Here is a 12630-nt window from a genome sequence, read left to right as displayed (position 1 = left end):
TTCAGTTTGGAGTTCAGGAGATTGTCTTGACCAGTTCAACTCTCATTCTAACTCCAAACTAAGCTTCTAACGACAGGTTGAAAGCTGCAGTTCCAACCACAATTTTGCAATGCTGTTTGCAAATATATACTAGAATAATGGTTTTGGGAAACACTAAATCATTGAACTTTGATGGTAACAACAAAACCCTTGTTTTTATCTTTTGAACATTATATGACTACTCTCTGGAAGATATGATCTACTTGTAGCAATGCTTTGAGAGAATATGCTGTTAATACAAGTGTTTGTAACTTAATTTGTATCTTTTCTTTAGGTCACAAATGGATAACCTGACATTCAGATACAGTGTACTCTTAGTGGAGGGACTGCAAATTACACCACAGTCCAGCAAGCTCACGTTCATTTTTCTTTTGATAGCTTATGTCTTTGTAATAGTGTCTAACATTTGGATCTTGATCCAGATCTCAATAGAAAAAAGATTACACCAGCCTATGCACATTCTTTTCTGTCACTTGCCAGTGAGTGATATTATGGGAACAACTGTCCTCATACCACGTTTACTGAAGGACTTATTAACAGACCCCTCTGAGCGCTACATCACATATGTGAAGTGTGTTTTCCAAGCTTTTTTTACACATTTATATGGAACAACATCCAATACTATTCTAATGATCATGGCCTTTGACAGATATCTGGCCATATGCAATCCACTGCGATACCCAACTATAATGAGCAATACAATGATGGTTAAACTGTCACATTTGATGCACCCTAATATATATATATATATATATATATATATATATATATATATATATATATATATATACACACACACACTCACCTAAAGGATATAGGAACACCATACTAATACTGTGTTTGACCCCCTTTCGCCTTCAGAACTGCCTTAATTCTACGTGGCATTGATTCAACAAGGTGCTGAAAGCATTCTTTAGAAATGTTGGCCCATATATTGATAGGATAGCATCTTGCAGTTGATGGAGATTTGTGGGATGCACATCCAGGGCACGAAGCTCCCATTCCAACACATCCCAAAGATGCTCTATTGGGTTGAGATCTGGTGACTGTGGGGGCCATTTTAGTACAGTGAACTCATTGTCATGTTCAAGAAACCAATTTGAAATGATTTGAGCTTTGTGACATGGTGCATTATCCTGCTGGAAGTAGCCATCAGAGCATGGGTACATGGTGGTCATAAAGGGATGGACATGGTCAGAAACAATGCTCAGGTAGGCCGTGGCATTTAAACGATGCCCAATTGGCACTAAGGGGCCTAAAGTGTGCCAAGAAAACATCCCACACACCATTACACCACCACCACCAGCCTGCACAGTGGCAACAAGGCATGATGGATCCATGTTCTCATTCTGTTTACGCCAAATTTTGACTCTACCATTTGAATGTCTCAACAGAAATCGAGACTCATCAGACCAGGCAACATTTTTCCAGTCTTCAACTGTCCAATTTTGGTGAGCTTGTGCAAATTGTAGCCTCTTTTTCCTATTTGTAGTGGAGATGAGTGGTACCCGGTGGGGTCTTCTGCTGTTGTAGCCCATCCACCTCAAGGTTGTGCGTGTTGTGGCTTCACAAATGCTTTGCTGCATACCTCGGTTGTAACGAGTGGTTATTTCAGTCAAAGTTGCTCTTCTATCAGCTTGAATCAGTTGGCCCATTCTCCTCTGACCTCTAGCATCAACAAGGCATTTTCGCCCACAGGACTGCCGCATACTGGATGTTTTTCCCTTTTCACACCATTCTTTGTAAACCCTAGAAATGGTTGTGCGTGAAAATCCCAGTAACTGAGCAGATTGTGAAATACTCAGACCGGCCCGTCTGGCATCAACAACCATGCCACGCTCAAAATTGCTTAAATCACCTTTCTTTCCCATTCTGACATTCAGTTTGGAGTTCAGGAGATTGTCTTGACCAGGACCACACCCCTAAATGCATTGAAGCAACTGCCATGTGATTGGTTGATTAGATAATTGCATTAATGAGAAATTGTACAGGTGTTCCTAATAATCCTTTAGGTGAGTGTATATATATATATATATACAGGGGTTAAAGTGGGCCGGAACGGTCCGGAACTGCGTTCCGGCACCTCAGATAAATTAATAAATAAATAGATTCAAATCAAATTATTCTCATCAAATTCAATGATTCTCATCATTCATCAAATCAAAACTGAATATCACCGCCTGGCCCCGCCTTCACAAACACGCTTCCCGAGTCCCGACGTTATGTTCTCATGGTTCTCCTGTCTGATTTGAGTGCATCTGCACCGGTTCACGCCTCCCTTCCCCGCTGAACGCCAGCGATTACTAATGCGTGAAATGCACTCACGGTGGTTGAGCGCGGTAAAGTTAGTTTTAGGTTCGATATTCGCCGGACATTTGTTTTCCCTTATAATATATTTTATTATTTATTATTTTATTATATATTATATTTATACCTGAGAATGCTTTGACGCGTTTCCACAGCACAAGGGAACGTCTGCCAATTCCACCAACCAACTGCATACAGTCCAGTCATTATAAGCCAAAATGGGGGTCAACCTTGAACAAATTGCAACAGAAGCAAACTCAACTGATTTTGTTTCCTCAATATGTCCTGAGTAAGGAAAAAAAGCCCCGAGGAATCCCATTAGGGGAAAGTTTAGAAAAAGACCCAAATATAGCCTATTCATAGGCTACACCTATTCATTCTTTTACTTACGTGAATAGGGTAAAAAATCAAGACAAACAAAAAATGTATTACAAGTTTTTTTAAATTGTTTGTTAACATGGACAAACGGTGCAGAATCTAATTACGTATGTGCTAATTTGCATAAATACCACAACAGGTCTAAACATTGGGTACAGCCAATGAAAATGAAAAGACTATCAGTCAAAGTTCAGCTTTAGGAGGGGAAGAATTAGGGCAGAAGGAGACTGAGAGAAAAAGAAAGATGAAGATGAGGAGAGAGCAGGTATTGACAAATAATCTAATGAAAAAGTTTTAAAGCTATTTCTTTTCAATTTTTTTTGGCCTTCAAAAGCCCTAAATTGCACATATGTTGGTCAGAGAAATCCAAATTTTCTCGGGGGAGCATGCCCCCGAACCCCCCGAACCCCCCTAACTATATCACATTTCAGTCAGTTTTGGACTTCTCATTTTTATGTTTAAATTTTCATTGTGAAAAACAAGGTTGTGTTCCATATCGTGGTGTTCAGCAATTTTAACATAGTATCGTCATCATATCAGTGTAGATGGACCAAAATTAAAACATTAAAAGTATTAAATAAGTATTGTGATACTTGGTGCCACAGTGACAATCTTGTCCCAAAAAGTATTGCTATACCACGATACTCAATATGTTGTCCCACGGTGAGTAATTTTTCCCTGTTGCTCCTACACAAAATTTGAGGGTTCCCCCACCTGCCAAATCCCACTTTAACCACTGTATATATATATATATATATATTAGTGGTGGGCCGTTAGCGCGTTAACGCGAGACTCTTATCGCGCGATAAAAAAAATATCGCCGTTAATCTATTCTCCAAGTTGGGTTGGCAGCTGGCTCAAGCTACACAAGCTATGATGACGCAATCTACCCGCGGCCGCGAGGAACACCCGGCTTCAACGCATCATATTCGTCGTCAACTGATGTAAACACGGCTGAAAGTGAAAGCTGGTGTAAAAGATCGGTGCAACATCCATTATTTGGACTTGGTTCGGATTTAAGCCGTCCGACGTAGACTGTGTGGTGTAACAGTTCGGTAAGTTAACACACGACTAATCCGTTCTACCACCTCAAATTCAAAACGAAACATATCACTGAATACCAGCGCGCGCGTATTATTCCCAATATATCTTAGTGAGTGGTGTAGCACATAATCTCTTTTTATTAAAAGCGCCCGATTTTAAGAATCGTTGTTGTGTTTCTTTTTAACTGAAAAGACATCAGTTAGACAATATTCTATTTTTAAATTTGGGGTTTCATAAGTTCCAAGCCATAATAAACATTAGACCTACTTAAGTCTCTGCAGCTAGTGTACTTAAATTTTATTTATCTGCAAAATTATGTTGTATACTTACAGTTTTGCACAATATATGTTCTCAAAACGACATACACCCTTTCAAAAAAAAAAAAAAAAAAAAAAAAAACCTCATTTAGCAGTTGTTTAGCAGGGTCTGTGTAACCTGTTCTGAAATGGTTTTATTATAATATCGTTATCGCAAGAGGCTGCAATGTATATCACAATATGGATTTTAGGCCATATCGCCCATCCCTAATTGATAGCCTAGTTGATAATAACATAGGCCTACCTAATGTTGCCTACGGACGGTAACAGTACAGTAGTAACCTTTTACAGTCTATGAGTAGAACAGCTTTCTCAAGCAGTTTGTGATGCATTTTGGAAACAGGAGATGAGCCGCTGGTCTAATGCGCCACCTGGCTTGAGAAACCCGTTCTCAAAGACTTACTTTTATAGTCATTATTTGGGTAGCACACATATTCTGATTGCCTTCGGCAGAATTCAAATGAGCCATTTTAATCTAGATTAATCTAGATTAATTTCAAAATTAATCTAGATTAATCTAGATTAAAAAAATTAATCTATGCCCACCTCTAATATATATATATATATATATACAGTGAGGAAAATAAGTATTTGAACACCCTGCTATTTTGCAAGTTCTCCCACTTAGAAATCATGGAGGGGTCTGAAATCGTAGGTGCATGTCCACTGTGAGAGACATAATCTAAAAAAAAAAAATCCAGAAATCACAATGTATGATTTTTAACTATTTATTTGTATGATACAGCTGCAAATAAGTATTTGAACACCTGAGAAAATCAATGTTAATATTTGGTACAGTAGCCTTTGTTTGCAATTACAGAGGTCAAACGTTTCCTGTAGTTTTTCACCAGGTTTGCACACACTGCAGGAGGGATTTTGGCCCACTCCTCCACACAGATCTTCTCTAGATCAGTCAGGTTTCTGGGCTGTCGCTGAGAAACACGGAGTTTGAGCTCCCTCCAAAGATTCTCTATTGGGTTTAGGTCTGGAGACTGGCTAGGCCATGCCAGAACCTTGATATGCTTCTTACAGAGCCACTCCTTGGTTATCCTGGCTGTGTGCTTCGGGTCATTGTCATGTTGGAAGACCCAGCCTCGACCCATCTTCAATGCTCTAACTGAGGGAAGGAGGTTGTTCCCCAAAATCTCGCAATACATGGCCCCGGTCATCCTCTCCTTAATACAGTGCAGTCGCCCTGTCCCATGTGCAGAAAAACACCCCCAAAGCATGATGCTACCACCCCCATGCTTCACAGTAGGGATGGTGTTCTTGGGATGGTACTCATCATTCTTCTTCCTCCAAACACGTTTAGTGGAATTATGACCAAAAAGTTCTATTTTGGTCTCATCTGACCACATGACTTTCTCCCATGACTCCTCTGGATCATCCAAATGGTCATTGGCAAACTTAAGACGGGCCTTGACATGTGCTGGTTTAAGCAGGGGAACCTTCCGTGCCATGCATGATTTCAAACCATGACGTCTTAGTGTATTACCAACAGTAACCTTGGAAACGGTGGTCCCAGCTCTTTTCAGGTCATTGACCAGCTCCTCCCGTGTAGTTCTGGGCTGATTTCTCACCTTTCTTAGGATCATTGAGACCCCACGAGGTGAGATCTTGCATGGAGCCCCAGTCCGAGGGAGATTGACAGTCATGTTTAGCTTCTTCCATTTTCTAATGATTGCTCCAACAGTGGACCTTTTTTCACCAAGCTGCTTGGCAATTTACCCATAGCCCTTTCCAGCCTTGTGGAGATGTACAATTTTGTCTCTAGTGTCTTTGGACAGCTCTTTGGTCATGGCCATGTTAGTAGTTGGATTCTTACTGATTGTATGGGGTGGACAGGTGTCTTTATGCAGCTAACGACTTCAAACAGGTGCATCTAATTTAGGATAATAAATGGAGTGGAGGTGGACATTTTAAAGGCAGACTAACAGGTCTTTGAGGGTCAGAATTCTAGCTGATAGACAGGTGTTCAAATACTTATTTGCAGCTGTATCATACAAATAAATAATTTAAAAAATCATATATTGTGATTTCAGGATTTTTTTTTTAGATTATGTCTCTCACAGTGGACATGCACCGATGATGACAATTTCAGACCCCTCCATGATTTCCAATTGGGAGAACTTGCAAAATAGCAGGGTGTTCAAATACTTATTTTCCTCACTGTATATATATATATATATATATATATATATATATATATATATATATATATATGTTAGGGCTGTCACGATGTTAGATTTTTCACACCACGGTTATTGTGGCCAAACGAATTCACGATATCGATATATCGCGATATCTATAGAATCTCTGTGGGGGGGGGGGGGGGTAGTTATCAGTCAAATTAATTTTTACTTTGTTTATATAGTTTTTCTTTTTTACCCAACAAACATAAGGATACTGATAAACACAAGGCACATGCATTTTTACTTCTTGCGTACTCAATCTATGGCAAATTTTTGTGAAGGAAGACAAGCATGTGAAGTTTATCTGGTTTCAAACTGAAGCCAAACACTGTCTGAAGGTTTCCTGAAGAACTGAAAAGCTCTTAAACCTGTTGTTGCACTGGCGCCAATAAAGTCATGCAGATAGCAAATTTGAATAAAAAAATCAAGTGCAAATACAAATACAAAAATAAGATGAGTAAAGAAAACGGGGTTCTTAATTTTAATAATCACCCTTTATTAAATATATGAACACAGAAACCCCCTGTTAACAGTTAATGTCACGTTTCCCATTCCATGATGACTAGTAAAATAATAGCCGCGTCTATGACAACTCGAGGTATTGCACACCGGACACGCACTTTCTCAGTTTATGGCCACCAGCAATATCATTAGGACATTATGGAATTGAGATAATGTCTGTACTATGTTATGATTGTACTGTACAAGTAAATACAATAGTTGCTGAGTCTGTGATCTGAACACTTTTTTTCTGCGCTCTGTGTCGCGGCAGGATTTTGAACAAGGTCCTGAGCCGTTGCTGGGCGACGCGGACAGACGCCGAATAGAACCGCGCTGTGCTTCTCGTCCGGTGTGTGTACACTCATACAGAATGTGTTCGAATTTTAAAGACGTGGCGCTGCGCTTCTAGTCCGGTGTGCGACCACCTCTAAGGTGCTGTTTTCTTTGAAGCCGAAGAACTCTGTTGTTAATACCGGCGAGCTCAGCTTACTTTTTTCGGGTGTGGACAGAGTGTTTCACTCTAGCTGCGCGGGCGCGGACGAGCGCTGCGTCTAGAAAACGCCAATATCGCCAATACCGGTATATTGTATTGCTCTAAATTAACACGATGTCGATATTTCATGCTTTGAATATCACGATTATCGTCAATACCGGTATATTGCGACACCCCTAATTTATATATATATATATATATATATATATATATATATATATATATAGGCCTATACAGTATATATTAGGACTGTCAACATTAACGCATTACTGCATGCGATTAATTTTTGTCCAGTTTAACGCGTTAAAATATTTAATGCAATTAATGCAGCATCCGTTAATTTTTGTCATCCTTTGGGTACTGTTACATTATATGATCCCGCTTTTATTCATGTAAATGCTTTAAAACTATTCAAGCACGACAAGACAAAAGAGGCCGTGCTGTCTGTGAATGTTCTGACACACACACACACACACACACACACAAAGAAAGACGTGCACCAATATCGTGCACACAGACAGCACACCAGAATACAGTTCCCTTTCGTAAAGGGAACTCCCGCTGCATCGATACTCGATACTTTGGGGAATGCCTTCGGCATGAAGCGTCTGAAGTCAACTATGGAACTATTCCAATCTTGATTGGTGCAACGTCACCCGTGACGTCGCATGTGACGGTGATCTGGAAGCTACAAAAGGGTCACAGGAACCAGGAAATGTTAGCTTCTGGTCTTCAGCAAGCGCTCTATGTCATCTTGTCTGTTCTATTTGGTGTTGTTTGTCCCGTGAAAAGATTTATGGCGAAAAAAGAGAAGCTATTCAGGCAGTGTGCGTCCCCTTGCCCACGTTATTTAAGCGAGGATGACACACACACGCTTTGTGTAGTTTGTCTGGGAGTGGAGCATGCACGGGCGGTGCTCGAGGGCGCTGTCTGTGCAAACTGTTTTCAATGAAAAAGCTCCGCTCCCGTTTGAGCTTGTTCGATCAATTAGATCAGGCTCGCGTTTCCAGTGCATCAGGTCCCGCGTCTGTTGAGGCAGCGCGCCGCTTGTATGCATGTGATTCGCACGTGGGGCTGGCATATGATACATACTGAGACGGTTGCGACCCTTTCTCAGTGTTTATTAACCAGCTCCACTGGTCTCGCGCACGGTTCGGAAGCCCGCGCTGCGGCTTCTTCCGACCGTGTTAAAGACACAGCGTTTGATTTATCTGGCTCCGAGGAGTTAGATATTATCTATTAACACTGAATCACGTGGATAGGGGGATTCGCCACCCCATATTCCCGTTAGTGAGGAGTTGCTGGAGGTTGTAATCAGGGCAGTGGTTAAATTAAATGTTAAATGGCCATATAATAAGCAGGAAGCGACTAAGAAAAATAAAATGAATGAGCGCTTCCTGCAGACCCAGTCACAATCTTCGTGTCAGAGCCTTCCCTTTTTCACTGATCTCCATACTGAGGTATCAAGATCGTGGAAAAATCCATTTTCATCTCAATTATTTTCCCCCATGTATATATTTACTCATCCATTAGGGAATCTAATGAAAATGGTTATTAGGTGATGGCTCGGGTTGAGGAATATTTTGCGAAATATTTTCTCCCCGACATTGCGTCACCCCTGATAGCTCAGACACTTCCCTCCAAATCTCGTACATCGAATTTGTTAGGGAAAGCATATATGGCGGTGGTCGAGCTGGTGCATGCCCACACACGATGGGGTTATTACAGGCATACCTGGCTGACCTCCTCAAGCAGGTGGATGATAACTGGGAGGTCTCACTCTATATTACTGAATATCGTAGAGTATCTGACTTATCTCTCCGTATTATTAAAGAGACGGCCCGTGCTATTGGCCGTTCTATGGCAGCACTAGTCGTCTCAGAGAGACATTTATGGCTTATTCGCTTGTGGATCGGGAAGAAAGACAGGGCTTTCCTTCTCGATGCTCCCCTTTCACCTTCTGGCCTCTTTGGCGACGCGGCAAGAACCGTTGTCGAGAGGCTTCAGGAGGCAGAGCGACAATCAGCTATCCCCAGTTGTCAGTCCAGGTCTCATGGGGTTGCTGCCAGGGGGCAGCCTCATGGGACAGCCGCCAGCTCTTCATATTTTGAGAAGGTTTCCTCTCGTGCCCCCCCGTATAAGGCTTGGGGCCAGAAGAAACATTCTCGCACGAAGCTCTCCATACCGAAGACAGGTCTGAGGATTGTCTCTCGGGCTAAGAAGGCTTCAACTAAGAGGTCTTGTCGTAACACGCAGACCCTTATGGGCGTTCCCCCAGGAGAGCGAGTACAGGAGTCTCGCCCCCTTATGCAGCCCTTAGGAAATCGATGTTTGCTTCCCGCCGCCGATGGCGCTTCGGGACACATCGGCTTCCAGCGAACACAAATCGCAGTATCTGCCCGAAGACGTTGCGGCACTGTCGAGTTCGCCGCCTCTCAGGAGGTCTGTAGAGAGCATATTTCGGTAAGTTCCTGCCAGTTAGCTGCTTCAGGTCACCAAAGCCATTTGGAAATTTATAGCCGAGGCCAGTCTCGAGGGACTGGTCCCCATAATGGCATATTTAGACACCCCGAGGGGTCTTCAAAATATAGCCTAGGGGGTCCTGCTTATGGTGGAGCTAATATACAAATATTATCTACTAAGGGTGGTTCACATGTCGGCCAGCCCCGAGCAGGGTCGGTTTTTGGAACAGGAAGTCTAGTCCCTCTTAACACAGGAAACCTCAAAGTGGGCTCTTCCTTGGTTACGGGAGCCCGGGTTCTACAGCTGGCACTTCATAGTTCCTATGAGGGGGGGAGTTAGGCCTTATTTTGGATCTCAGGGTACTGGATCAACCTCCGAGGGGGTTCAGATTCAAGTTACCGACTGTCAGTCAGACCAGCTCCGAGGACTGGTCTGTCTTGATAGATCCACAAGCTCCTTAACTCCTCTTTCCCTTCTAACCCCATCACAGGAAGTTTCCGAGATCCGCTTTTGGGGGGAAAAGCGCATCAGTTCTGGACTCTTCCAGTCGGCCTAGCCTTATCCCCTCGCACCTTCACTAAATGTATGGACACGGCCCTTGCTCCATTGAGACTTCAGGGGGTCCGTATCTTATAGATGACTGGCTCATTTTGGCTCAGTCAAAAAGAACTAGCAATTCAACATCGAGATGTTGTTTTGCGCCATCTGAGGTGCGTGGGGTTGAGACTCAATGTCAAGAAAAGTTCCTTAACTCCTCTTCAGAGGACTACGTCCCTGGGAGTAGAGTGGGACTTAGTCACAATGCGGGCACAATTGTCTCCTGCTTGTATAAATACTATCTTAAACACAATGAAGAGTATTAGGTTAGGCCAGGCTATCTCTGTCAAACACTTTCAAAGAGTTTTGGGTCTTATGGCTGCAGCTTCCACGGTAGTACCCTTTGGTCTGCTCCATATGAGGGCCTTGCAGTGGTGGCTCAGGAACAAGGGATTTTCTCCTCTGGGAAACCCTTTTCGTACGATCAGAGTTACGCGCAGATGCCTTCGTTCTCTTGTCGTATGGAAGAAACCATGGTTCCTGTCTCAGGGCCCGGTTTTGGGAGCACCATGTGAGAGAAAAACTCTGACCACGGATGCGTCCCTCACGGGCTGGGGTGCGGTTATGGAGGGCCGTTACACCCGAGGTACTTGGAAAGACCATCATCTCACATTGTATATTAATCGCTTGGAGATGTTGGCTGTATTTTTTGCCCTGAGGCACTTCCTTGTAGACCTCAGAGGCCATCATGTTCTTGTTAGGACAGACAATATGTCGGTGGTCTCTTATATCAACCGCCAAGGAGGTTTGAGATCTCGCCCTCTTTGTAGACTGGCGCATCAAATTCTTCTTTGGTCCCAGGACAAATTTCTCTCTGTCAGATCTATTTATATTCCTGGGGTTGAAAATATGGGAGCAGACATCCTGTCGAGGCAGGGGCCGAGGCCCGGGGAATGGTGGCTCCACCCTGAAGTGGTTGAGCTTATATGGAGAGAGTTTGGCCGGGCGGAGGTTGACCTGTTCGCTTCTCATGAGAACTCTCATTGCCCGCTCTGGTACTCTCTCTCACATCCAGCTCCTTTGGGCTTGGATGCCACGGTACAGATGTGGCTGAGGTCACATCTGTATGCTTTTCCCCCGATCGCTCTGCTCCCTGGGGTTCTAGAAAGGGTCAGGAGGTACGGAGTGAGACTACTCCTTGTAGCTCCGTACTGGCCGGCCCAAATTTGGTTTTCGGACCTTATTAGTCTCTTGGAGAGTCCTCCATGGAAAATTCCTATTAGGAGAGATCTTCTGTCTCAGGCTGATGGTATATTATTTCATCCCCGACCAGAGTTATGGAGACTATGGGTCTGGCTCCTGAGGGGGTCCCACCCATAATTAGGTTGCCCTTTCCACCGAGGTGGTCAGGACATCCATACTAGAACCCCACTCTACTAGGAACTAAACAATTAAGTTAGGGAGGGCATTGAACCCAGTTTATTACTGCCCACTGGCTTCAGTACTGGTGTTCCATCCCGCTCTCTAACGGGATCTCCTGTTCATGCTTAGGGCCTCTGTGGCGGCCTCAGTGCCCTCCGCAAGCCTCTAAGGGTGTTCTCGAAAGGACGTTCCCACTGAAACTCCATGTTCCTGTAGATTGGAGGATGAATCCTGTCATCCAGCCTATTGGCATCAGGCTGATGGGTTATCCCTGGCACCCATCATGTCCTGTGGGTGAGGTATACAAATATATATTTGAGATATATAAGTATATATAGGAGAATCTATTGAGTCTGCTTCCTGCTCGTCTTACTCCCTGGAAGAGTGGTGGTGCTGCCCCCTCTTACTTGCTAGCGTGGGAGCCACTCAACGTTATTTTTGCCCGGTACTGAGGTACTTGTAGGCAATGTTAAGATTCTTCAGGTATTCCATCCTCCATCGCATGTGTCGGATGGTCAAGGTCGTAGCCTTTGAGGTTCCTACATTAGGACTCAGGCTGAGAGGAGTCAGTCCATCTAGTTATGCATCAAGGGTTAGGAGCTATTCCCTTTATTAAGAGTACAGTTGGTTATCTAAAACCACTCATATTTGAAGTACAAGGTGCGCTTCTGCCTTCACCTCTCATCTAATATTTTCTACTGTCTGGGGCTCCCAGCCATGAGGTCAGTCGAGCCTCCGGCTCCAGACCTCCCCTTCTTGCACCAAATCTTATGACAAGCTAGTTTGGATCTGCCCTCTACTCATTCTATCGTCCGTGAGTGTACCAGATGCTTTATACCAGGGCGTTTTTTCTCTCAGTGTGGCGGCGTGGGTATTCGTTCCCCAAAGTATCGAGTATCGATGCAGCGGGAGTTCCCTTTACGAAAGGGAACGTCTC

General features: G+C 43.5%; 1 protein-coding gene across 1 annotated transcript in view; it reads left to right on the top strand.

Moving 5' to 3' along the window:
- Positions 1-320: 320 nt before the first annotated feature.
- The window catches only part of LOC307174508 (olfactory receptor 13H1-like), a gene marked incomplete at both ends in the record, with an annotated part of 48595 nt that continues 36285 nt past the window's right edge, over positions 321-12630 (top strand). Inside the window, one exon of the mRNA XM_079898375.1 lies at positions 321-759. Coding sequence (XP_079754501.1) covers positions 321-759 — 439 coding nt within the window. The remainder of the gene's footprint in view (positions 760-12630) is intronic.

The sequence above is a fragment of the Squalius cephalus genome (genome assembly GCF_949319135.1).
Source record: "Squalius cephalus genome assembly, chromosome: 17".
NCBI lineage: Eukaryota > Metazoa > Chordata > Actinopteri > Cypriniformes > Leuciscidae > Squalius > Squalius cephalus.
The sequence above is the reverse complement of the archived record's forward strand: the minus strand, read 5'-3'. Positions and strand labels throughout refer to the sequence as shown.